This window comes from Nansenia antarctica, assembly GCF_963989245.1.
Source record: "Nansenia antarctica genome assembly, chromosome: 15".
Taxonomy (NCBI): domain Eukaryota; kingdom Metazoa; phylum Chordata; class Actinopteri; order Argentiniformes; family Microstomatidae; genus Nansenia; species Nansenia antarctica.
The window spans coordinates 21,761,716-21,789,709 of record NC_137685.1 but is presented as its reverse complement, the minus strand read 5'-3'; the positions used below and the strand labels follow the sequence as shown (position 1 = coordinate 21,789,709).

The following is a 27,994-nucleotide window of genomic DNA, read 5'->3' as shown; positions in this document are numbered from 1 at the left end:
TCGACAAATGGGATGTTCCAACGGGTATGACGCACTTCCTACATGACTCGGACGGTGCCATTTTGATTCGATGTTCTCTCTCTCTGTCTAGTCAAACATTTGTTCTGCGTGCGGAAGATTTCCTGCATGTTCGGTTAAAACGGGGAAAACGACTTATTGTCGTAATATAGTTTAAAGTCGTCGGATTTTAATTCTTTCTTACAAGAAATTCGACTTCAAACGGCAATAACGCAGCGAGTTAATCGAGCTCGTTCGAAGCCACATTGCTAACGGTCGGTGTTCCTCGCGAGGAACAAAGGATCTCGGGCCCAGAAGCGGAATATCGCGATATCGGCCTAGAAGCCCCGAATATCGCTGTCCTTTCTCACTGGCGTCGTTCGTTTAAAACATTCTGATTGATTTAACTGACGCATCTTAAATTAGGCCGCTTGGCTTTGCTGACATCTTTTCTCAGGCCTTTCTTTCGCGCTCGTTCAATCGACATCCACGCTACTCGAGTTCAACCGGTGCCGGTTTTTTTGGTCGTTTGGTCGAGAAAAGGCCTTTGTTTTTTCGGTCGTTGAGAATTAGAAAAGGCCTTTGTTGTAGTGTTTGTAGGTCAAAATCAAAATGGCAGAAGTTTACATTCGCGTCGCCGAGGAGGAGAACGAGGAGCCGATGGAGATCCCCTCTGAGGACGACGGCACGGTGCTGCTCTCCACGGTGGCGGCCCAGTTCCCCGGGGCCTGCGGCCTGAGGTTCCGCTCCCCGGTGTCCCAGTGCATGAGGGGGGTCCGGCTGGTCGAGGGCATTCTCCATGCGCCCGAGAACGGCTGGGGGAACCTGGTGTTCGTTGTAAACTATCCGAAAGGTATGTACCCTAGCTAGTTAAACCACATGTTAAATGTTTACTCATATTCCGCTAGCTCGGTTTGGTAAAAGCATGGCACTAATAACGCTTAGCGTGAGTTTAGAATGATCAGGTTCTATCTCCGTTTAGGGCAGTTCAGAGATATTGAGCGTCAACGTTTTTACATTCCATTATGTTCTGTGAGATGGAACCTTTGTATTTTATGAATTACTAACTCAAACATGTCAACATTTAAAAAATAACACCACACAGGCATTAATAAACACCTAATGGATCAGATTATGTAAAAAAAACTACATTTTGACCAAAAATGGAGATAGAACCTTATAATTCGAACGTCACGTTAGGTCGATGTTCGATTATCGATGATATATACACTGAACAATGAATGAAGGCACTTTGGAGGCATACTCTCTATTCACTCGATTAGTTACCGTGATGCATTGCAACAATAGAACCGATTGATTGTATTCGGGCAAACGTTCTAACAGATTGATTCTTGAATGAATGCCCCCCACCTCTCTTGATCTAGACAACAAAAGGAAGATGGACGAGATCGACGCTTCCTCCGCGGTGAAGATGAAGAGGGGCGACATGAAGACATCTGATCTGATTGTACTCGGGTTGCCATGGAAAACATCCGAACAGGACCTGAAGGATTACTTTGGTACCTTCGGCGAAGTCATTATGGTGCAGGTAAGGTTTCAACATTCACATGAATAATTAATCAGATTCAGATCACCTGTTTGCATTATTAAAACTTTGAATCGTTTGAATAGCTTTTCATTGCCATGGTGTAATTAATTAATTCCCTGCCCCCCTTTTAGGTGAAACGAGATGTGAAAACCGGAAATTCCAAAGGATTTGGTTTTGTGAGGTTCACAGAGTACGAGACCCAAGACAAGGTGGTATCTCAGCGTCACATGATTGATGGAAGATGGTGCGACTGCAAGCTCCCCAACTCTAAGGTAATTTATAATGCATGGAGTGTAACATTTGTAGAAACAGGACAATTGCCCCCACAACACACGTTTGTCTTTTGTTTTAAACTTTTAAATTCATTCATCACCCATTATTTGTGTCATTGTTAAGTTATGCTACTTTTGTAAAATGTATATATGAGGTGTTTTTCTTTTGTATGACAGCAAGGTCCAGATGAGCCTCAGAGGTGCAGGAAAGTGTTTGTGGGCCGCTGCACAGAGGACATGACCGCTGACGAGCTCCGTCAGTTCTTCATGCAGTACGGTGAAGTCACAGACGTCTTCATCCCCAAGCCCTTCCGGGCTTTTGCCTTCGTCACCTTCGCTGATGACCAGGTACCGTGTCAAACCCATACAGTTGTTTCATAAGAGAATTAGAATCTACACTGTAAACGGTACATTCCAGTCAACATTCCACACTGGTCAGTGTCAGATTCAATGCATCTCCTGTATTGCAACTTCCTGTCACATGCACATCTGAAGTTTACATCAGGATGGTTTCTCTACTGTCAATTAAAAGAAAATAAATCCCAGTTCTTCCTTCTTCTAGAATTGGCCCCTGGTCATATCATGGATAGATGATTCACTTACTTAGACAAATGCTAAATGCCAAAAATGCAAATGTAAAATATCTTATTTGCCAGAGGAGTCTGCTGCTTGCGCCTTGCTGACCCTCACGCTTTTTTCATTCCAGGTTGCGGCGTCCTTATGTGGAGAGGACCTGATTATTAAAGGCGTCAGCGTGCACATCTCAAACGCCGAGCCAAAACACGGCAATAGGCAGGATCGGGCTGGGAGGTTTGGGAACGGGTTCGGCGCGCAGGGCTTTGGCAGTACAGGCCGCACAGGGTTAGGGAGCAGCTCCAATAGCAATCTGGCCAACTTTGGCTCCTTTAGCCTGAACCCCGCCATGATGGCAGCTGCACAGGCGGCCCTTCAGAGCAGCTGGGGAATGATGGGTATGTTGGCTAGCCAGCAAGGGCAGACTGGGGCCACTACTGGCACCTCTGCTGCCGGGCAGACAAGCTCCAGTCGGGAGGCGACTCAGTCATTTGGTACCGGCGCTAACAGTAACTACGGCGGTACCAGTTCAGCCAGTCTAGGGTGGGGTACTGGGTCTAACTCGACCAGTGGGAGTGGGTTTAGCTCAGGTTTTGGGTCCAGCATGGAGTCTAAGTCTTCTGGGTGGGGGATGTAAGTTAAGTAAGGGTGTATGGTAAGTATTGTGAGAGAAATGTCTTTTCAACATTTATTTTTTGGTGTTCTATGCGTATCTGAACGCTTTTGTGAAAAAAATGTTTTGTACATTTTGAAAAAATGCTAAAAAATTTAATTTAGAAAGTGTTTGAAGTGAATTATTGTTTACCAGGGTGTTAAACTTTAAGTGCTACTTTTGTTGTCCAAATGATTTGTTCTTAAGTTTGTATTATCCTGACAAATTTCAACTGGATTCTTTAATGCATGTATTGTGAGTTGTACTGTTACTGAACATGCATGACATCATTCATTGGTTCACTGTTCAAATGTATCTTTGAAAGCAATTCTTGCATTGGAAAGAATCTGGTTGAAATGTAAATGTGTTTTTTTAAAGTGCAACTTTATTTGCAGTCAAGTTCTATGGAAAAGCCTTCACTAAAATCTCTTCTGCAGTTCACCTCTCTACCATTTTCCCTGGAAGAAGCTCCTCTTTGGCAGCATTCTTTGGGTGATGTCAGTATCACTCCCTACTTCCCACCTGTAAATGCTTTGCCATCAAAGAACGGCTTCACTCAGCATGGTCTAAGAGACGGTGGGTGTTACATTTTTATCCACTTTTTAAAATGGAAAGATCTGCGCAACTGACATTGAGAACTCATGAGTGCGATTGAGGATGGCTTGTGGCGAAGAGTGAATCGATGAGTGAGCGAACGAACGGAGAGAGAAAAAGAAAGCGTGACAAGGACTGGTTGTGCAATGAAAGAGCCCAATATGACTGCTTTTGTGAGTGTGAATGGAAGCTGCAGATGCTACAAGCGCCTCCCCCTCCCTAAAATGGACATTTCACTAACTAGTACTTCAAGATCTCTTTTTTATCTTTGCAATTTTTCCTACCTTCCTTTAGTATATTGATCAAGTGCAGAAGTAGTATCAATTGTAGTGTGGAATGTTGTGATGAATATTTGTCTTGCTTATATAACCTGACTTGAATGCTGTATGGTGTGTCTGGTTTCTTTCCTTGTAATTTGATCTGATCTGTAAGTGTGAACTTGATGTGGATGACACCTGCTGGGGCCACTGGGGGACGTGAGTGTTTGTGTGAGGGCGTCGAGTGGTGTGGTTGTCAATGATTCCTTGTAGATCTGAGTGTGCTTCAAAAGGTGTTCCAATATCATGTCAAATGAAGGGAGTTCTCTAATAAAACTTGTTTGAATAGATATGCTTACTTTTGTCATTTGAGTTGCCAAAATCTAAAATGTGAATTCACATATCTAGGCACCTTGGACACTGCTGACCGAGGTTTCCGTCTGAACCCAGACTGAAGGCAGTGTTCCCAAGGATGAAGAAGGAAGTCCCACCTGTTTCAATGTGTGGCCCATGAAGCGGGGTAGTGCTTTTATTTTTGCTACTTCTCTCAAATCTAACTTAAATTGGTATTTGGTATGGTATAATTGAGTAGTAAATTTGGGGCCAGTTTCACAGATGAGGCTTAAACCTAATCCTAGACTCAAAAGCATCTTCAAGGGAGATTGAAGTGTGATTTAGTCCAGGACTAGGCTTAAGCCTCGTCTGTGAAACCGCTCCTTGGTATCGTAATTTCTCTCAAATGAATTTGACGAAGTAGTTGTTGTATCTTTTTTCTATGTTTCTCCAGTGACGAGATGCATAGAAGGCCGTAAATGTTCAGACTAAAACTCACGACCAAAGGCTTAGCAGCCTCTGGTGTCCAATTTGACTTTAATCAATGAAAACTAATTTAGATGCATTATTTGCATAGCATTTGCTATTTATCTGTATTTTTGTTCTTGGGGCAGATCACATGCATAATGAAACACCAACAGGTGGAGGTAATACTAATGCTGTTTTGCCAGGAACCATGATGACACGGTGGTAGCATGATTTTCACTATTATACAACACGGTGAATAAAGTAATTTTTTTATTTTTAATAATCAGTATTCACACATGAGTTAGGTTGAATCGGTGCTTTTTTTAATATTACATTTTTACAATAAACAGCTTTTTACATTGTACCACATGCTGGATAATAAAGAGCTTTCAATAAATGTGTGCTACAAATGGCTCATGCCAGTTGACCCTTTGTGTGCTGTCTGGAATGTCTAAATGTCACAAATTAAGTGTTGGTCTGTCTCCATCACATCACCCCATATGAGCGACCCCTATCCAGAAGCTACCCTTTAGCCTTTTCTCAAGTGATGAACATGACTCCCAGTGTAGTCCTACTGGAAACACCTTGGAGGCCATAGATGGTTTCCAATGCTTCTGGAGGACACGAGGGGTCTGGTTCCTAACAATTGAGAAAAGGCCATAAATAAGTCTTAACAGGGTTGTTTCTGAACAGGATCGACAGTTAGCGTATATCCATTTCACACTACTAAATTGAGCAGGAATATTCTTTCCTAGTAGTAAATGCATCTACCATAGTTGCAGTAACAGTGCAGGAGAGGGTGACCTGAGGAGAACATCTGAGCCAGCAGAGTAGATGATGTAGGCCATGTACTATGCAATATGACAGGCTGATTAACTTTACACCACAGAGACAACTGTTCTGGCTAGAAGATTTGCTTTTCAGTTTGTCCTTTCCACCACTGTTACACACATTACAGCTCAGCTTGTCTCAGTAATGTAAAGACTACATGTCCCTACTCCATGACTTCTGTCTCAGTGTCTTTGCTCTTCCTCGTCTTCATGGCCTTCAGCTCTTTAAGCTCTCCACCCTTCCTCTTCTTCTTGTCCTTCTGCTCTGCAAGCTCTTCACTCTTCCTTTGTATGAATTTGAACTGGGGGAAGATAAAACAGATAGTGAATAAACTCAGCCAATGGAGACACTCTCCCTGCGTCCCAGTTATCCACCCTTTTCCTTTAAGTGTCTACGTACCCACGCACTCCAGACTTGTTGTGAGGTTCTATTTTGCACCAATCCTATGTTTTTAAAGGACACAGATCTCTGGAAAACCTTTCTTTTCTGACTGGACTTCAATTTGCATGTAAAAAAAAAAGGGCTGAAAGAAATACTGGCAGTCAGCCATCTTGACTAATATTTCTAATAGATGTGATGGGACATAATCCAATTGGAGTTTTGAATACTAGCATATGCATAAAATGCAATGCATCTTCATAGTGTTTAAAAACAACTGGTTTAATAATCACTGTTTTCTCTAAGGTACATAAAAAAAAACATGCTGTAGAGTTGAGTTATTAGGGGCCGGTTTCAGAGACAAGGCATAAGCCTAGTCCTGGACTAAATCACACTTTCAATGTAAAATCTCCATTGAAGATGTTTTTTAGTCTAGGATTAGGCTTAAGCCTTGTCTGTGAAACCGGCCCTAGGTGTTTTTGGCCCAGCACTATTTCTCAATCACATTAGGGGCTGCTTATCATTGCAGTATGGACACAGATCAAAGAATGATATGATTAGGTTGAAGTAAATTAGACACAGTTATTTCATTGGTTTCCATTGGATATGAGGTGATGTCACAGAACCATTACTCACCAGGGCTGTGCTTCGGCGGGCTGTAAGCTTGACATCCTCCACAGACACCGTACATCTCTTGGCATGCCTGCAACACACACACACACACACACACACACACACAAGTCTACAATCCGGTTGGGTGGTATAACACGTATAGGGAGGAAGTCAAAGTGGATAATCTCGTGGCAGGGTGGTATAAGTACAAGAGATTAAGCAGCAGAATAATATGTTGTGTCAGAGAGTGTTGTTAGTTGTTAACTTTGATTATTTCAAATTGGAAATATCTTCATTGTTTGGATGGTCACTAGACTATTATAATTGTTTAATAGATTGACATGAAGGATGGGTGACAGAGAGGAGGGATGACATGCAGGATAGGTTGTTGGCCACAATCGACCCAGAGACCCTGTGATTACATGGCATGCACTTAGTAAACCACGCCATGCAGGCGCCCCACTAGATTATGTCAAAGAACCTTCAACGTAGGTAAACACTGCCCTCACAGACACAGTACAGTGGGGTGCAAAAATGTGGGTGTTGTTTATTAAGCTACTTGTTGGATACTAAAATGAAGAATATAATTCTGAGTAGTTTAAGACTATTTATTGAAACACAGGAAAAAAAATGTTGAGCTGGATTCTGGTCTGGTCGATTGAGAGAGAGAAGAGAGAGAGAGAGAGAGAGCTGCGTGTTCCAGAGGAGAGAGAGAGAAGAAGAGAAGAGCCCCCTGGGCCCACACTTCTTATTTATGAACAATAGTATGCAAATACAGTTACAAACAATGGTCCTATCACCTTCACTGTATAGATGGTTGAGGTGTGAAGAGTAGGAGACCCCAATATGATGTCACCTGGCCTAAAAGTCATTCCAGGTTAAAGTTCAAGTCAGATTCACAGGAAGTCATCCTAACAATGCCCATATATGGACAGCACTTCCTGAGGCAAAACATATGGCCCTTAAGACAAAGGATGTGTTTACAAGGTGTCATAAAACCCCCCTTGTCAGGAGAACAGGCCCTTCATAGCATACAGGCCCATACCATATAAAGTCCATGTATGAGTGTGGTTAAGTAAAATATACTACATGGGCACCCCTGGTTTAAATGTCCGTTACAATTCATCTCCAAGTGATTGAAAGCAAACCTGAACACTAAATGCTACAAAGTTAAACATGACACCTTTCTGCAAATTTGAAAGCAAGGTTTCTTTTTATTGTAATTTTTCAGAGTTTTTAAATGCTAAAAAAGGAAAAGGGCCCTGTGCAAAAGTCTGGGTTTCCCTTTTGGATTATTCTTTGTTACCATTTAAAGGCCCAGACAACGGTGATTTACTAGAGGCTTCAATGAGTCATGTGAATATGCTCAGAAGAACCCACACATCACTGCAAAAGAGCTGCAAAAAAGAGTAGCAGACACCGGTCTAGTTGTTCACAGGACAACAATACAGTGTACCTTAAACAACCAAGACCTACATGCCAGAAAGAAGCATTTCCTATGGCCTGAACACAAAATTAAGCATCTGAAGTTTGCAAAAGAAAACCTTGAGAAACCTGAAGCTTCTTGGAACAATGTGCTTTGGACTGACACAACCAAAATGTTACCTTTTGGCCACAACCAAAGGTATGTTTGGAGAAAAGGGTGAAGCATTTGTAGAGAAGAACCCCTTGCCAACTGTTAAGCATGGAGGTGGATCCATTATGCTTTGGGGTTGTGTAGCAGCTGGGGGCACAGGCAATATTCTCATTGAGAGGTCATTCTCATTGGCTCCAAATCCACACTCACCAAGCACCCCAGTTTCACCCTCACCATAGACAACTCCTTGGTTTCCCCCTCCCCCCAGGTTAAGAGTCTGGGTGTCGTCCTCGACAGCACCCTATCATTCCACTCCCACGTCAACAACACCATCCGGTCCGCTTACTTCCACCTTCGTAACATCAACCGTCTCCGCCCTTCACTCACTCCCAACAGCGCCGCAATCCTGGTCCACTCCCTCGTCACTTCCCGCCTAGATTATTGTAACTCCCTTCTCTTTGGTCTCCCCCACAAACTGCTCCACAAGCTCCAACTGGTCCAGAACGCTGCTGCCCGTATTGTCACCAGAACCCCTGTCATCAGTCACATCACCCCCATTCTACACCAACTTCACTGGCTCCCCATCAAACACCGCATCGATTACAAAATCCTTCTCCATACTTTCAAGGCCATCCATAACCTCGCCCCTCCATACCTGTCCGACCTCCTCCACATCAACATTCCCACCCGGTCCCTCAGGTCTACCTCCTCCATCAACCTGACCGTCCCCCCAGCCCGTCTGTCCACCATGGGGTTTAGAGCCTTCAGCCGCTCCGCCCCTCGCCTCTGGAACTCCCTCCCCCCCGACATCAGGAACATTGATTCAATCTCCTCATTCAAAACCCACCTCAAAACCCACCTGTTTACGCAGGCGTATCCCTGTTGATTTACTGTTCCCGTGCTGCTCTGCTGCTAGCTATGTTTATACTGTATATTTCTATGTATTTTGTATTTTGAATTTTGTAACTTTTTAAATTTGTTGTACGGCGACCTTGAGTGTCATGAAAGGCTAATGTTCGAAGGTCAGTCCAGAAATTGAAGTTGAAGAGAGGTTGGGTATTCCAGAAAGACAATGACCCGAAGCATACCTCAAAATCAACCATAAAGTACCTCCAGGAAAGACGGATGAAGGTTTTGGAATAGCCACCACAGTCCCCAGACTTGAATATCTGAATTGAAATCTGTGTGGAGAGATCTCAAACATGCCGTGCATACAAGAAGGTCGAAGAATATTTCTGAGCTAGAGGTGTTCTGCCAGGAAGAATGTGGAAAATTTCCAACAAGAATTGAAAGACTCTCAGCTGGCTACAGGAAGGGTTTGCAAGCTGTTATAGTTGCCTGAGGAGGAGTGGTTCCCAAACTTTTGCACAAGGCCTTTTTCCTTGTTTTATTATTTTGAAACTGTAAAAAGTTGTTGATGTAAAAAGAAAAATGTATCTTGCTTTAAAATGTGATGAAATGTGTCATGTTTAACTTTGTAGTATTTAGACTAGAGGTTAGTTTGCTTCTTTTCACTTAGATATTAATTGTAAAAGGCATTTTGACTAGGGTGCCCAAATGTTTGCACCCCACTGTATATTTCTCTGTTTGCACCCCACTGTATATTTCTCTGTTTGCACCCCACTGTATATTTCTCTGTTTGCACCCCACTGTATATTTCTCTGTTTGCACCCCACTGTATATTTCTCTGTTTGCACCCCACTGTATATTTCTCTGTTTGCACCCCACTGTATATTTCTCAGCTGAACTTCGTTCTCACATGCTGTCAGATGATAAGCAGTGACCACAACATAAGCTAATGGAACTCATTGGGCTGATTTCACAGACAAGGCCAAGCCTCATGAAGTATGATTTAGTCCAGGACTAGGCTTAAGTCTTAAATTAAGTCTTGTCTGTGAAACCAGCCCTAAGCTTCATTATATCCTTTGACTGAAGTTAAAGTATAACGTTTCACCTTTATCGTCAGTCTGTAGACGGGCTTCTGATGCTCACAAATGTTTTCCTATTTACTACATAAGTGAACACATTACTACCCTGCATGTGTGGGGATGATCAACAGAGGTTTTAAAACATGACAGCATACATAGACATTTACCTTGCAAAGGCCTCCAAGTCTTTGGCAAAAATATCTAAGGAGAAGATCATGAAAGAGAAAAATGGCATTAACATCAGTATCCTAAATAAGCAACCAATGAACGAGGTACTGCTGTTATGAGTCTATTAGAGAATGTCCCCAAAGAAACGATACAACATACTGTACTGAAGGTCTATCCAATCCTGCTTCAGGACACCTACAGGGTGTGCATGCTTTTGTTCCAGCCCGGTGCCAACATTCCTGATTCACTTTATCAAGGGCTTTAATCAGGTATCAGTGTTGGCTACGCATGGTAGTAAAGCAGTGGTTCTCAAACCTCTCCTCGGGGACCACCAGCCGTTCCACATACCTGATCTGTTCCACCACCAGCACACCTGATTCAACTAATCAAGTAAAAATCATAATTGCTTTGCACTTTATTAGTTGAATCAGGTGTGCTGGTGGTGGAACAGATCAAGTCTGCCCAGGACTGAACTGGACTCACTGTAAAAACTCTGCACTGCACTTTATACCGCACTATCCAATGCACTGTTGTCTGTCCTGTGTTGTTGTTGTTGTGTTGTCCTGTTTTTTTGACATGTGAAAAAAAGTAAAAACGCACTTGCTGTGGTGACGAAGCAAATTCCTATATGTGTAGTGCATAGTGGCAATAAACGTTATCTGAATCTGAATCTGAATCAAATATGTGGAACGGCTGGTGGTCCCCGAGGAGAGGGTTGAGAACCACTGGAGTAAAGCATGCAGACTCGGTTGGACAGTGGAGCTGTTGCAAACCCAGACAAACTATCTGTCAGCTAGAACAGAAGAATCCATCCTCTGTCATTGTAATTGTTTGATTGGAATATGTTTCTGTTTGTATTGGGCCAGTAGAGGCATCGTGGAGGACGGCCTCATTGTAATGCAGCATAGCATGGCACGAGAAACCATATGAAACACATGTGATACCTCCACCAGCCTCCCCAGTATGATATTAGGATGTATATATATCTATAACTCACCACACTGCTTGAAGGTAGTCTCTGCTATAGCTGCTATCACCTGCCTGCTGAACTCTGTCTTGTGATCCTCTGTCTGGTGATCCTCTGTCTGGTGATCCTCTGCGATGCTCTGACACAGAAGTCCCACTGAGTAATGGACTGCTGCCTTCAGCCTCTGTGGTCAGATGTGTGATGGTGGAGTCAATTCATTATTATCAACCCTGTCAAACTATGACCAGTTTCTTACTCCTGTCATGGTTCCAGGATACATACAATCAATAACAGTAGTGTCTTCTATTTTGACTATATATATATATATATATATATATATATATATATATATATATATGTAGGTATGTGCAATATGTCTAGCGTATATGTGTACAGTTTGACCTACTGCTGATTTTGTACAGACATGAAAACTTTCACAACAAACAAAGTTGTGAAACTAACATAACAGTAGTGTCAACAGAACAAGGTTGTACTGATTTAGCAAGCTAAGACTAAACAGCGATCAGATCAACATCCCAGACGAGACTAACTCTAGATCAAAGGATGACCCAGACTCTGAGATGTTCACAACAACTTCAAGAAGTATTATAATATATATGATATATTAGCAACGTTAACCTGAAGTGTGTCTTCGTGGTCCATAGTGTCTGTCAGTGTTTAGCTGAGTTTATAAGTTCAGCCTGTTGAGAAAACACTGTTGTTGTAGACTTGAAAAGTCGCGCGGCAATCCATCTACTACCGTTTCATAACCAGTTCATAAACAGTACAGCGCCACCTGCTGGGCCGGAGTATTACAACATTGCGTGACGTTAGAATTATAAGGTTTTATCTCCATTTTTGTCAAAATTGAGTTTTTTTTTACATAATCTGATCCATTAGGTGTTTATTAATGCCTGTGTGGTGTTATTTTTGAAATGTTTAAATGTTTGAGTTCCCAAAGGTTCCATCTCACAGAACATAATGGAATGTAAAAACGTTGACGCTCAATATCTCTGAACTGCCCTAAACGGAAACCTTATCATTCTAAACGGAGATAGAACCTTCTCATTCTAAGCTCACGGTTTATTATAAGCCCGTATAAGAATATCATAGACATCATTGAAGGTAATCAGTAATCACATGTTTTATTTTGTTTTAAACTATGGACAAAATGAATGACAGCTATCATGCAGATTGTAGGTTTTATTATGGCCACATATTGCTCAGTCATGTACTATTCGTATGAAAAAATATGAATGAATTTCATTCTTGAATAATGAGCATATGAGGGAAGTACTAAGTATATTGATCAAGTGCAGAAGTAGTATCAATTGTAGTGTGGAATGTTGTGATGAATATTTGTCTTGCTTATATAACCTGACTTGAATGCTGTATGGTGTGTCTGGTTTCTTTCCTTGTAATTTGATCTGATCTGTAAGTGTGAACCTGATGTGGATGACACCTGCTGGGGCCACTGGGGGACGTGAGTGTTTGTGTGAGGGCGTCGAGTGGTGTGGTTGTCAATGATTCCTTGTAGATCTGAGTGTGCTTCAAAAGGTGTTCCAATATCATGTCAAATGAAGGGAGTTCTCTAATAAAACTTGCTTGAATAGATATGCTTACTTTTGTCATTTGAGTTGCCAAAATCTAAAATGTGAATTCACATATCTAGGCACCTTGGACACTGCTGACCGAGGTTTCCGTCTGATTGATTGATTGATTGAAAACTTTATTAGAAGATTTGCAGAAGTAGGTACATGAAAGTACATATTACATACAAGGTCAACTAACAGGATAAAAACCCAAGAAAGCCACTGGCTTATTTCAATTGGGGTCCTTGATTCTCAATTCATCGTTACATGTAAGACAGACAAAAAAAGCTAGTACTATCTACTAGATAATACAGACAAATAACTATTACTATCTACAAGATAAACACACATCCATCATGGGAAGAACAATACAACAAAACATAAGGTATGTACAGCGGGTAGGACAGGTGGGGACATACACCACAGGTGGGGGCGGGGGACAAAACACAAAGTATGTACAGTGGGTAGTTCGGGTCTTTTAATCTGATTTTTGATTTAGAGGGTCCAGTTACGGATTGCAGCCTCCTGTAAATGTTTTTTGAGAGTGGTTTTGAAGGTGGGCAGTGTTTTGCACTCCTTTAAGATTATAGGAAGGGCGTTCCACATTTTTACTGCATAGTTTGCAAACGAGTTTAACCCCTTGTTTGTGGTGCAACGCGGTTGAACGTGGTTCGTGGAGCTTCCTCTGGTGTTGTATGTGTGGACGTTGTTCACTTTTTGGAAGTATGTTGACAGGTACTTGGGTGTCTTTGTGGTGTAGCGTATCTTGAAGACCAGGCCCAGTGCAAGCTGCTGCACTCTGTCAACTACTCGTAGCCAATCAAGGCTCAAAAAATGAGCAGCGGTTAGATGTGTCCTAGGGTTGAGGCCTAGCAGAAGCCTAACCAGTTTATTTTGGGCTGTCTGGAGTCTTGTTTTATGGGCCTTTGTGGTTCTATAGTACCATGATGTTACGGCATAGTCGAAGTGACATTGAATGAGAGCTCCTGATAGGGTCCTCAGTGTGTTTTTACTGACAAGTGAGGATATCCTGTACAAGAATCTAGTTCTATGGTTCACTTTTTTGATTACTTTTGCTGCCATTTTATCTCCGGAAAGATTTGCCTCTAAGATGGAGCCCAGGTATGTAATATCCTCTTTTCTTGTGATATTAATGTTACCCACTTTTATTTTAAAATTTTCAGCCTTTCTGAGTTTAGATGGGGATCCGTATAGGATGGTTTCAGTTTTACCTAGGTGTATTGATAGTTTATTGTCAGCTAGCCAGATGCAGATTCTACTCAGTTCAGTGCTTAGCGCTTTTTCCACCTGCAATATGTCCCTGTCAGAGACCAGCAGAGCCGAGTCATCCGCGAACAGGAACAAATTGCAATCACATGCTGATGACATGTCATTCACATATATTAGGAACAGTAAAGGTCCCAAAATGCTTCCTTGTGGAACGCCGCAGGTCACTGGGAGGGGGGGGGACAGTGTTCCGTTCACACTAACCACCTGTTCCCTCCCCTCTAAGTAGGATTGCATCCAGCTCACCGATGTTCTATCGAACCCAATTGCTTTCAGTTTATCTAACAATATGTGGTGATCTACTGTGTCGAAGGCCTTCTGGAGGTCCAGCATGACCATGCCGCAGTACTTGCCCGAGTCCACCTCATGGTTGATGTGGTCGTTCAAATAGAGAAGGCATGTGTCAGTGGAATGGGATGTTCTGAATCCTGATTGAAATTCATACATCAGCTTTTTTTCGGTAAGGTACCTATCGACCTGTTCATAAACTATTTTTTCCATAAGTTTCGAGATGGAATTAAGAATAGAAACAGGTCGGTAGTTGCCTGGGTCTAATTTGCTTCCTTTTTTATACAGTGGGGTTACCCTTGCTATTTTAAAGTCAAGGGGGACGTGCCCCTGTTTGATGGAGAGGTTTATTATGTGGGTGATGATTGGGGTAATGGAGGCAGCTGAGTCTTTTAGAAATCTGGCTGGAATATTGTCATGGCCCGTGGCCTTTTCTGAGTGTAGAGCGCCTAGCTTTTTAAACACCTCATCGTTTGACACCATGGAGAGTTTAAAATCATCATTGCGTACACCCAGTTTATTGTAGAACTCACGGATGTGCTCTACACCATAACGCCCTGAGTGGGGTGGTAGATTGTTAACTAATTTCGTGGCTATGGTTGTAAAGAAAGTGTTTAAGCACTTAGCCACATCCAGCTTGTCTGTAAGGAGAGAATCACCAGATTTGATGCTGATGTTTGTAGACCTGGTTTTGAGTTTTTGACTGCAACCTAGTTGGCTATTAAGTAGCTTCCAAAGGTCACGTGGTTTGTTTAAGTTTTCTTCGATTTTGTTATCGAGGTATTCTTTCTTAGCAGATTTGGTCATGGTAATTACCTGATTGCATAGTTTGTTGCATTGTTTTTTAATTTTCTCAAAGTGGGTTTTGTGATCTTCGTTTAAGTGTTTCACTAATTTTGATTTGCATTTTTGAACTTCAGAGCATTTTAGGTCTCTGACTTTCATAGCATTTAGAATGTCCGAATTCATCCATGGTTCCGATCGGGTTTTAACCCTGGTGGTTCTCATGGGGGCTATACTGTCAATAATATTTAGGAATTTGGTTTTGAAACCTAGCCATGCCTCTTCAACCTGTGTGCATTTTAGTTCATCAAACCAGTCTTGATTCTCCAGTTTATGGTTTAAGGCCTCACTAGAATAGGATTTAAGGGATCTAGTAGTTATAGTTTTATGACCGCCAGCCTTGGGTTTTTGTTTTTTACGAGTGCAAAAGATCATGTAATGATCACTTAGCCCACATACAATAACCCCACTCTTGGAGATTTTGGACTCATCCGATGTTAGAATGAGATCTATGGTGGTTTGAGTAGAAATACACACCCTAGTGGGTTTGGTAATTTGTTGACGGAGACCGTGTAATTCAGAAAACCTAGTGAAGGATTTGAAAACGGATGCTTCATTTCTGAGCATGTCCGTGTTCAAATCTCCAATAAGAATCTTTTCCACACAGTCAACGTCATCCAAGCACCCCTCAAGAATATCATAGAAATCACTCTGATCGGGAGGTCTGTAGATAGAACCAACCAGCACCGGTTTTGCTTTGTTAAAGATAATTTCAACCCAAACAGATTCTAATTTGTCATGATTCAGGTCATCACGGGTGTTAAAGATAATATCGTTGTGAATGTACATGCAGACACCACCCCCATACCTGTTCCTGTCGTTTCTGATGACTGTGTAGTTAACTATTTCAATCTCTGGGTCTTTGATGGATTCATCAAACTTGGTCTCAGAGAAGCTCAAAATATGAACCTTGCTGTCATGGAACATTTCTCTGATTTGGTCCAGTTTAGGCACAAGACTGTTCACATTAAGGTGAACAATATGCAGGCCCTTACTGCTGTGTCCAAATAGAGAGTGTATGTCCTTGACTTGGAAATAGTCACCACCATTTTGGTCATCGTCACGTTGAGGATTGGGGGGTGGGGGGGGGCGCCCATTGTTCAACGGTTTCGTCGTAGAGTCTCCGGGTGGAGAAGGGGGGGGTCGTCGTCGGGTGGGGGAGGGAGGGGGGAGGGGGGGGTTCGTCACCGGGTGGGGGAGGCCTCTGTGTTCGTCACCGGGTGGTGGGGGGGGGTTCGTCACCGGGTGGGGGAGGCCTCTGTGTTCCCTGGCTAGTTGGTGGAAGATAGGTGGGGGGGTAATGTTATTAGCATATCTACCCATTGTTTTGCTAGCCTCGTCTGAATCCTGGATGTCTGCTGTTGCCGGCAAACTAACCGGTTTGTCGACAATGGCGTCAATGTTTATGCTCGTAGCATTTGCCTGGGAAAGATATAGTTGTTGTCTGGCTAAACGTGAAGCCCGCCTGGTTGCGACTGGTCCGGGATTCTGCTGGATGTCTCCCGAGAGCAGTAGATAGAGCCATATCACGGTTCTTCTGTCCATTCTACCTGTCGGGGGTTTGTTTCTTCTCGTCCGGTCCGCAGTTAGTGTTGTGTGAATGGTTGTTGCTCCGAAGCCCAAACATTTCTTCGCGGCGTGGAGATAAAAATCGCTATGTGTCTCACCTTTTCCAACAAAGTTTGACTCCTTCTCCATAAGATGCAAGTTCTGTGGTGATTTGATGTACAAATCCGTAATCCATAGAAGGAACAGAAGAAAATGTGGTATAATCCTCGCCGTTGCGCCCGTGCGCTGATAGAAGCGACTACTCATGGTGACTCTCTCTCTCTCTGTCTCTCTGTCTATCCCTCCTTGACCTCCCAGACTGAAGGCAGTGTTCCCAAGGATGAAGAAGGAAGTCCCACCTGTTTCAATGTGTGGCCCATGAAGCGGGGTAGTGCTTTTATTTTTGCTACTTCTCTCAAATCTAACTTAAATTGGTATTTGGTATGGTATAATTGAGTAGTAAATTTGGGGCCAGTTTCACAGATGAGGCTTAAACCTAATCCTAGACTCAAAAGCATCTTCAAGGGAGATTGAAGTGTGATTTAGTCCAGGACTAGGCTTAAGCCTCGTCTGTGAAACCGCTCCTTGGTATCGTAATTTCTCTCAAATGAATTTGACGAAGTAGTTGTTGTATCTTTTTTCTATGTTTCTCCAGTGACGAGATGCATAGAAGGCCGTAAATGTTCAGACTAAAACTCACGACCAAAGGCTTAGCAGCCTCTGGTGTCCAATTTGACTTTAATCAATGAAAACTAATTTAGATGCATTATTTGCATAGCATTTGCTATTTATCTGTATTTTTGTTCTTGGGGCAGATCACATGCATAATGAAACACCAACAGGTGTAGGTAATACTAATGCTGTTTTGCCAGGAACCATGATGACACGGTGGTAGCATGATGTTCACTATTATACAACACGGTGAATAAAGTACATTTTTTATTTTTAATAATCAGTATTCACACATGAGTTAGGTTGAATCGGTGCTTTTTTTAATATTACATTTTTACAATAAACAGCTTTTTACATGGTACCACATGCTGGATAATAAAGAGCTTTCAATAAATGTGTGCTACAAATGGCTCATGCCAGTTGACCCTTTGTGTGCTGTCTGGAATGTCTAAATGTCACAAATTAAGTGTTGGTCTGTCTCCATCACATCACCCCATATGAGCGACCCCTATCTAGAAGCAACCCTTTAGCCTTTTCTCAAGTGATGAACATGACTCCCAGTGTCGTCCTACTGGAAACACCTTGGAGGCCATAGATGGTTTCCAATGCTTCTGGAGGACACGAGGGGTCTGGTTCCTAACAATTGAGAAAAGGCCATAAATAAGTCTTAACGGGGTTGTTTCTGGACAGGATCGACAGTTAGCGTATATCCATTTCACACTACTGAATTGAGCTGGAATATTCTTTCCTAGTAGTAAATGCATCTACCATAGTTGCAGTAACAGTGCAGGAGAGGGTGACCTGAGGAGAACATCTGAGCCAGCAGAGTAGATGATGTAGGCCCTGTACTATGCAATATGACAGGCTGATTAGCTTTACACCACAGAGACAACTGTTCTGGCTAGAAGATTTGCTTTTCAGTTTGTCCTTTCCACCACTGTTACACACATTACAGCTCAGCTTGTCTCAGTAATGTGAAGACTACATGTCCCTACTCCATGACTTCCTCTTCTTCCTCTTCTTCTTCTTCTTCATGTCCTTCTGCTCTCCAAGCTCTTCACTCTTCTTCTTCTTCGTCATGTCCTTCTGCTCTCCAAGCTCTTCACTCTTCTTCTTCTTCTTCTTGTCCTTCAGCTCTTTACTCTTCTTCTTCTTCTTGTCCTTCAGCTCTTTAAGCTCTTCACTCTTCCTTTGTATGAATTTGAACTGGGGGAAGAAAAAACAGATAGTGAATAAACTCAGCCAATGGAGACACTCTCCCTGCGTCCCAGTTATCCACCCTTTTCCTTTAAGTGTCTACGTACCCACGCACTCCAGACTTGTTGTGAGGTTCTATTTTGCACCAATCCTATGTTTTTAAAGGACACAGATCTCTGGAAAACCTTTCTTTTCTGACTGGACTTCAATTTGCATGTAAAAAAAAAAGGGCTGAAAGAAATACTGTCAGTCAGCCATCTTGACTAATATTTCTAATAGATGTGATGGGACATAATCCAATTGGAGTTTTGAATACTAGCATATGCATAAAATGCAATGCATCTTCATAGTGTTTAAAACAACTGGTTTAATAATCACTGTTTTCTCTAAGGTACATAAATAAAAACATGCTGTAGTAGAGTATTGAGTTATTAGGTGTTTTTGGCTCTGCCCAGCACTATTTCTCAATCACATTAGGGGCTGCTTATCATTGCAGTATGGACACAGATCAAAGAATGATATGATTAGGTTGAAGTAAATTAGACACAGTTATTTCATTGGTTTCCATTGGATATGAGGTGATGTCACAGAACCATTACTCACCAGGGCTGTGCTTCGGCGGGCTGTAAGCTTGACATCCTCCACAGACACCGTACATCTCTTGGCATGCCTGCAACACACACACACACACACACACACAAGTCTACAATCCGGTTGGGTGGTATAACACGTATAGGGAGGAAGTCAAAGTGGATAATCTCGTGGCAGGGTGGTATAAGTACAAGAGATTAAGCAGCAGAATAATATGTTGTGTCAGAGGGTGTTGTTAGTTGTTTACTTTGATTATTTCAAATTGGAAATATCTTCATTGTTTGGATGGTCACTAGATTATTATAATTGTTTAATAGATTGACATGAAGGATGGGTGACAGAGAGGAGGGATGACATGCAGGATAGGTTGTTGGCCACAATCGACCCAGGGACCCTGTGATTACATGGCATGCACTTAGTAAACCACGCCATGCAGGCGCCCCACTAGATTATGTCAAAGAACCTTCAACGTAGGTAAACACTGCCCTCACAGACACAATACAGTGGGGTGCAAAAATGTGGGTGTTGTTTATTAAGCTACTTGTTGGATACTAAAATGAAGAATATAATTCTGAGTAGTTTAAGACTATTTATTGAAACACAGGAAAAAAAATGTTGAGCTTGATTCTGGTCTGGTCGATTGAAAGAGAGAAGAGAGAGAGAGAGAGCTGCGTGTTCCAGAGGAGAGAGAGAGAAGAAGAGAAGAGCCCCCTGGGCCCACACTTCTTATTTATGAACAATAGTATGCAAATACAGTTACAAACAATGGTCCTATCACCTTCACTGTATAGATGGTTGAGGTGTGAAGAGTAGGAGACCCCAATATGATGTCACCTGGCCTAAAAGTCATTCCAGGTTAAAGTTCAAGTCAGATTCACAGGAAGTCATCCTAACAATGCCCATATATGGACAGCACTTCCTGAGGCAAAACATATGGCCCTTAAGACAAAGGATGTGTTTACAAGGTGTCATAAAACCCCCCTTGTCAGGAGAACAGGCCCTTCATAGCATACAGGCCCATACCATATAAAGTCCATGTATGAGTGTGGTTAAGTAAAATATACTACATGGGCACCCCTGGTTTAAATGTCCGTTACAATTAATCTCCAAGTGATTGAAAGCAAACCTGAACACTAAATGCTACAAAGTTAAACATGACACCTTTCTGCAAATTTGAAAGCAAGGTTTCTTTTTATTGTAATTTTTCAGAGTTTTTAAATGCTAAAAAAGGAAAAGGGCCCTGTGCAAAAGTCTGGGTTTCCCTTTTGGATTATTCTTTGTTACCATTTAAAGGCCCAGACAACGGTGATTTACTAGAGGCTTCAATGAGTCATGTGAATATGCTCAGAAGAACCCACACATCACTGCAAAAGAGCTGCAAAAAAGAGTAGCAGACACCGGTCTAGTTGTTCACAGGACAACAATACAGTGTACCTTAAACAACCAAGACCTACATGCCAGAAAGAAGCATTTCCTATGGCCTGAACACAAAATTAAGCATCTGAAGTTTGCAAAAGAAAACCTTGAGAAACCTGAAGCTTCTTGGAACAATGTGCTTTGGACTGACACAACCAAAATGTTACCTTTTGGCCACAACCAAAGGTATGTTTGGAGAAAAGGGTGAAGCATTTGTAGAGAAGAACCCCTTGCCAACTGTTAAGCATGGAGGTGGATCCATTATGCTTTGGGGTTGTGTAGCAGCTGGGGGCACAGGCAATATTCTCATTGAGAGGTCATTCTCATTGGCTCCAAATCCACACTCACCAAGCACCCCAGTTTCACCCTCACCATAGACAACTCCTTGGTTTCCCCCTCCCCCCAGGTTAAGAGTCTGGGTGTCGTCCTCGACAGCACCCTATCATTCCACTCCCACGTCAACAACACCATCCGGTCCGCTTCGTAACATCAACCGTCTCCGCCCTTCACTCACTCCCAACAGCGCCGTAATCCTGGTCCACTCCCTCGTCACTTCCCGCCTAGATTACTGTAACTCCCTTCTCTTTGGTCTCCCCCACAAACTGCTCCACAAGCTCCAAAACGCTGCTGCCCGTATTGTCACCAGAACCCCTGTCATCAGTCACATCACCCCCATTCTACACCAACTTCACTGGCTCCCCATCAAACACCGCATCGATTACAAAATCCTTCTCCATACTTTCAAGGCCATCCATAACCTCGCCCCTCCATACCTGTCCGACCTCCTCCACATCAAAATTCCCACCCGGTCCCTCAGGTCTGCCTCCTCCATCAACCTGACCGTCCCCCCAGCCCGTCTGTCCACCATGGGGTTTAGAGCCTTCAGCCGCTCCGCCCCTCGCCTCTGGAACTCCCTCCCCCCCGACATCAGGAAAATTGATTCAATCTCCTCATTCAAAACCCACCTCAAAACACACTTGTTTACGCAGGCATATCCCTGTTGATTTACTGTTCCCGTGCTGCTCTGCTGCTAGCTATGTTTATACTGTATATTTCTATGTATTTAGAATTTTGGAACTTTTTAAATTTGTTGTACGGCGACCTTGAGTGTCATGAAAGGCGCCTTATAAAATAAATGTATTATTATTATTATTTTTATATTGTGCAGGTGGAAGGAAGAATGGATTCCACCAAATATCAAGACATTCTAGAGGCTGATGTTCGAAGGTCAGTCCAGAAATTGAAGTTGAAGAGAGGTTGGGTATTCCAGAAAGACAATGACCCGAAGCATACCTCAAAATCAACCATGAAGTACCTCCAGGAAAGACGGATGAAGGTTTTGGAATGGCCACCACAGGCCCCAGACTTGAATATCTGAATTGAAATCTGTGTGGAGAGATCTCAAACATGCCGTGCATACAAGAAGGTCGAAGAATATTTCTGAGCTAGAGGTGTTCTGCCAGGAAGAATGTGGAAAATTTCCAACAAGAATTGAAAGACTCTTAGCTGGCTACAGGAAGCGTTTGCAAGCTGTTATAGTTGCCTGAGGAGGAGTTATAAAGTACTAGCTGACAGGGTTCCCAAACTTTTGCACAAGGCCTTTTTCCTTGTTTTATTATTTTGAAACTGTAAAAAGTTGTTGATGTAAAAAGAAAAATGTATCTTGCTTTAAAATTTGATAAAATGTGTCATGTTTAACTTTGTAGTATTTAGACTAGAGGTTAGTTTGCTTCTTTTCACTTAGATATTAATTGTAAAAGGCATTTTGACTAGGGTGCCCAAATGTTTGCAGCCCACTGTATATTTCTCTGTTTGCACCCCACTGTATATTTCTCAGCTGAACTTCGTTCTCACATGCTGTCAGATGATAAGCAGTGACCACAACATAAGCTAATGGAACTCGTTGGGCTGATTTCACAGACAAGGCCAAGCCTAATGAAGTATGATTTAGTCCAGGACTAGGCTTAAGTCTTAAATTAAGTCTTGTCTGTGAAACCAGCCCTAAGCTTCATTATATCCTTTGACTGAAGTTAAAGTATAACGTTTCACCTTTATCGTCAGTCTGTAGACGGGCTTCTGATGCTCACAAATGTTTTCCTATTTACTACATAAGTGAACACATTACTACCCTGCATGTGTGGGGATGATCAACAGAGGTTTTAAAACATGACAGCATACATAGACATTTACCTTGCAAAGGCCTCCAAGTTTTTGGCAAAAATATCTAAGGAGAAGATCATGAAAGAGAAAAATGGCATTAACATCAGTATCCTAAATAAGCAACCAATGAACGAGGTACTGCTGTTACGAGTCTATTAGAGAATGTCCCCAAAGAAACGATACAACATACTGTACTGAAGGTCTATCCAATCCTGCTTCTGGGCACCTACAGGGTGTGCATGCTTTTGTTCCAGCCCGGTGCCAACATTCCTGATTCACTTTATCAAGGGCTTTAATCAGGTATCAGTGTTGGCTACGCATGGTAGTAAAGCAGTGGTTCTCAACCCTCTCCTCGGGGACCACCAGCCGTTCCACATACCTGATCTGTTCCACCACCAGCACACCTGATTCAACTAATCAAGTACAAACCATAATTGCTTTGCACTTGATTAGTTGAATCAGGTGTGCTGGTGGTGGAACAGATCAAATATGTGGAACGGCTGGTGGTCCCCGAGGAGAGGGTTGAGAACCACTGGAGTAAAGCATGCATACTCGGCTGGTGGTCCCCGAGGAGAGGGTTGAGAACCACTGTAGTAAAGCATGCATACAGAGGAGAGGTTTGAGAACCACTGGAGTAAAGCATGCATACAGAGGAGAGGTTTGAGAACCACTGGAGTAAAGCATGCATACCCGGTTGGACAGTGGAGCTGTTGCAAACCCAGACAAACTATCTGTCAGCTAGAACAGAAGAATCCATCCTCTGTCATTGTAATTGTTTGATTGGAATATGTTTCTGTTTGTATTGGGCCAGTAGAGGCATCGTGGAGGACAGGGGCTCGTTGTAATGCATAGCATGGGACGAGAAACCATATGAAACACATTTGATACCATTCCTTATTCCATGCCATGCATTACACAATGAGTCCGTCCTGCGATTTCTCCTCCACCAGCCTCCCCAGTATGATATTAGGCTATCTATATAATAACTCACCACACTGTTTGAAGGTTGTCTTTGCTATAGCTGCTATGACCTGCCAGCTGAACTCCGTGTGGTGGTCCTCTGCGATGCTCTGACACAGAAGTCCCACTGTGTCACGGACGTCTGCCTTCAGTGTCTGTGGGCAGATATGTGATGGAGTGAATTCATTATGATCAACCCTGTCAAACTATGACCAGTTTCTTAACCGTGGTAAAGTTGTTTTTATATTCGACATTCAACAGACATTCACATTCGGCATTTTAGGGACCGTGGTAAAAGTAGTGAAAAACCCAATGGAGATATGGCTGTCCTGATCAATAACTCTGTCAAAATTGGGCCAATGCACCTCAAACCAATTGTAGATTGTTCTGGGAGTGGCCCTCCAAAAATGGCAACCTTTGGATTTCCCAATCAATTGATTAGGCATTTATTAAAATTCAAGAACTCAAAAACCCTATGGAGATTTGTCTTTCCTGATCAATAACTCTGCCAATATTGGGTCAAAACACCTCAAATCAATTGTAGATTGTTCTGGGAGTGCCCATCAAAAAATGGCAACCTTTGTTTTTCCCAATCAATTGATTAGGCATTTATTAAAATTCCTTTATGTGGTCTCCATCCACAGCATACCGGCAGAGGTCACCAAGGAGGATTCCACTCCACGATGGGAAGATTCCCAAGTAGTCACTGAACAGCACATCTAGTAGCTCAGGACAGTAGTAGTGGTTTGGAAGTGCTTGATGGTTACTCTCCATCCGGATTTCACCAGAGACCTCCTCAAACACTCCCTTGAACTCCTTTGTAAAAGGTGACCTTGCAAAGATGGTTTCAGCATCTGTTGGAAGCTCATTCTGTTGGAGGAGAGGCTTTGTTTGTGTATCACCATGTAGTGTGCCAGTTTTGGCTATGAGCCCTTGCAAGACAGTGATACTCTTCTTTATCACCTCTGATGAGTACTTTGCCGTGAACACAACACGCATGTGACGAAAGACTGTGAGAGCAGCCAGCATGCATGTGCTATTCAACAGCTGTGCAACGCAGTAAGTTGCAAACTCTCTCAGAGCCTTGTCTGTGGTCTTCCTGCTGAACGCCCCACTCACAGCCTTGATGATATGAGCAGAGCAGAGGTGGACAACAGTCATCTTCCTCATTTGTCTCCTGGTAAATCTCCCCTCAATAGGTGTGCCTTCTCGAGGTAAATGATGACATTCTCCTTATTGAAGGCCAGAAGGGCACTCTGGATTAAGGCCCAACTGTAATCAAGCTCCACCTGGTGGACTCGGATGACTGTCACTTTGGAGATCCTCAAGAGGGTCTGCATCAACCAGAATGACAGATTTGGGACGGCGTGGTCATTTGTGATCATTTCTGTCACAGGCAGAGGTGGTCTGTCTCTTCCTCCTCCAGGCAGTAGTAAAATACCCTTTTGTTTTGGTCGGGAATTTTGCTCACTATCCCTCCAGTAGCATCTAAGAACAGGGTCACAGGTTTTCTGCTCTGTAAGTGCTGGATGGCAATTCCCAAGCCACACTCTGTGTACAGATGGACAGCAAAGGGATCTACCTGCAGGTGCTGGATATATCCAGGACAGAAGGTGAAGGTGTCTGACTCTCGTTGGATCCTTTGAGTAAGGATTAATTTCAAGATTATGTCATTGTGTAGACGTGTGCTGCGATGGAATTCTGAGCCGATCTCTTTAAGCACATTTTTTGAAATGATTCTTGTCATGTTTCCAGCCACCAACTCATCCACTGGTGTCTTACTGAGTTTACGGTAGTATGTGTTGCTGACACCTTTGTGAAGGGCTCTGGCTATCTTTCCCCTCTTTAGATATGTGGCAGGCCGTGACCTTACTTCCACTTTCTCATGTTTTACACATCCATGACGTGTTACACTGATTTGAACCATTTCACTCCTTTTGGATGTTTTTTTTTCTATGGTAAAGCTGTAGCGCGCTTCACAGGCCTTGAAAGTACAAGCCGCCTTCACTTTGAGGTAGGGACACTTCTTCTTTCGGCCCTGCTTCACCTTAACATGTTGATACTGGAATGTCAGGGTGCAGCTAGGATTTGTCTTCCGGAAGTTCTTATAGAATATGTCAGTCCAAGGTTTTCGGAGCTGGTTGGTGCCAGGCAGCGGCTTAATGTCTTTCCATTTGTTTTTTTCTATGTGAATGTGGAATGTCTTGAGTCCTGGTCTTGTTTGCCTGTATTTGGTATTGTCAGCAATGTCCTCCTCTGTTATAGAGAGCTCTGCCGTATTGTCATTATCGGCATGCTCTTCCTCCACATTTGTGTCCTCCAGATCCTCCTCCTGTGTCATATCCATCTCCTCCTCCTCCTCCTCCTCTGTCATATCCACCTTCTCCTCCTCATCCTCCTGTGTCATATCCACCTTCTCCTCCTCCTCCTCCTCCTCCTGTGTCATATCCACCTCCTCCTCCTCCTCCTCCTGTGTCATATCCACCTTCTCCTCCTCCTCCTCCTCCTCCTCCTCCTCCTGTGTCATATCCACCTTCTCCTCCTCCTCCTCCTCCTCCTGTGTCATATCCACCTCCTCCTCCTCCTCCTCCTCCTCCTGTGTCATATCCACCTCCTCCTCCTCCTGTGTCATATCCACCTTCTCCTCCTCCTCCTCCTCCTCCTGTGTCATATCCACCTTCCTCACATTTACATGTATTTTGGGTGTACGTGCTACACATAATTTGGCAACTGATGATCTCACCCCTCTCCGATTTTGGTGCCATACCTGACGAAGCCATGTTGCCTTTCTGATGGATGATTTATCTTTATCTGTCCCAAATAAAATCTTGCATAAGGTGGACCACACTGCTCCGTGACCTCCGCCGGTATGCTGTGGAAGGAGACCACATAAAGGAATTTTAATAAATGCCTAATCAATTAGTTATTAATCAGGACAGCCATATCTCCATAGGGTTTTTGAGTTCTTGAATTTTAATAAATTCCTAATCAATTGATTGGGAAAAACAAAGGTTGCCATTTTTGGAGGGGCACTCCCAGAACAATCTACAATTGGTTTGAGGTGCTTTGGCCCAATATTGGCAGAGTTATTGATCAGGACAGCCATATCTCCATTGGGTTTTTCACTACTTTTTACCACGGTCCCTAAAATGCCGAATGTGAATGTCTGTTGAATGTCGAATATAAAAACAACTTTACCACGGTAGTTTCTTACTCCTGGTTCCAGGATACATACAATCAATAACAGTAGTGTCTTCTATTTTGACTATATATATATATATGTAGGTATGTGCAATATGTCTAGCGTATATATGTACAGTTTGACCTACTGCTGATTTTGTACTGACATGAAATAACATATTATAGTGTCAACAGAACAAGGTTTGTACTCATTTAGCAAACATCGAGAGATCAGATCAACATCCCAGACTAACTTTAGAGAAAGCAGGATGACTCTGAGATGTTCACAACAACTTCAAGAAGTATTATAATATATATGAAGTATTAGCAACGTTAACCTGAAGTGTGTCTTCCTGGTCCATCGTGTCTGTCAGTGTTATATAGTTATATTCGTGTAACTCTGTTGAGTTCAGCCTGTTGAGGAAACGCTGTTGTTGACTTGAAAAGTCGCGCGGCAATCCATCTACTACCGTTTCATAACCAGTTCATAAACCGTACAGCCCCCCCTGCTGGCCTGGAGTATTACAACATTGCGTGACGTTAGAATTATAAGGTTAAAGGTTCTATCGCCATTTTTGTCAGAATTTAGTTTTTTTACATAATCTGACCCATTAGGTGTTTATTAATGCCTGTGTGGTGTTATTTTAAAAATGTTGACATTTTTGAGTTAGTAATTCATAAAATACAAAGGTTCCATCTCACAGAACATAATGGAATGTAAAAACTTTGACGCTCAATATCTCTGAACTGCCCTAAACGGAGATAGAACCTTATCATTCTAAACGGAGATAGAACCTTATCACTCTAAACGGAGATAGAACCTTCTCATTCTAAACGGAGATAGAACCTTCTCATTCTAAACGGAGATAGAACCTTCTCATTCTAAACGGAGATAGAACCGTATCATTCTAAACGGAGATAGAACCGTATCATTCTAAACGGAGATAGAATTATCATTCTAAACGGAGATAGAACCTTATCATTCTAAACGGAGATAGAACCTTATCATTCTAAACGGAGATAGAACCTTCTCATTCTAAACGGAGATAGAACCGTATCATTCTAAACGGAGATAGAACCGTATCATTCTAAACGGAGATAGAAC

General features: G+C 42.7%; 3 protein-coding genes across 4 annotated transcripts; 1 reads left to right on the top strand and 2 right to left on the bottom strand.

Moving 5' to 3' along the window:
• The first annotated feature begins 80 nt into the window (after positions 1-80).
• tardbpb (TAR DNA binding protein b) lies at positions 81-5,095 on the top strand. Of its 2 annotated transcripts, XR_013937796.1 has the most exons (6): positions 81-850; positions 1,383-1,546; positions 1,678-1,818; positions 1,996-2,166; positions 2,525-3,619; positions 4,303-5,095. XR_013937796.1 is itself a non-coding variant. In XM_080545470.1 (5 exons), exons 1-5 carry the CDS (start codon positions 610-612, stop codon positions 3,026-3,028), a joined length of 1,221 nt encoding a protein of 406 aa, XP_080401596.1. In that variant the 5' UTR covers positions 81-609; the 3' UTR covers positions 3,029-5,095. The 2 variants fall into 2 exon arrangements, 1 of the variants encoding a protein (XP_080401596.1); XM_080545470.1 differs by having other exon boundaries at positions 2,525-5,095.
• A 594-nt stretch (positions 5,096-5,689) lies between these two features.
• Positions 5,690-11,420, bottom strand: cenps (centromere protein S; the record flags this gene model as incomplete). The annotated part of the gene is made up of 5 exons (XM_080546085.1): positions 5,690-5,827; positions 6,541-6,607; positions 10,188-10,221; positions 11,186-11,339; positions 11,412-11,420. The coding sequence occupies 5 exons, from the start codon at positions 11,418-11,420 to the stop codon at positions 5,690-5,692; spliced, it is 402 nt and encodes a 133-aa protein (XP_080402211.1).
• Positions 11,421-18,004: 6,584 nt separating this feature from the next.
• On the bottom strand, positions 18,005-27,251 carry LOC308171241 (uncharacterized protein; the record flags this gene model as incomplete). The annotated part of the gene is made up of 6 exons (XM_080546084.1): positions 18,005-18,591; positions 19,186-19,252; positions 22,780-22,813; positions 23,741-23,864; positions 26,477-26,581; positions 27,228-27,251. The coding sequence occupies 6 exons, from the start codon at positions 27,249-27,251 to the stop codon at positions 18,367-18,369; spliced, it is 579 nt and encodes a 192-aa protein (XP_080402210.1). The 3' UTR covers positions 18,005-18,366.
• Between the last annotated feature and the right edge of the window lie 743 nt (positions 27,252-27,994).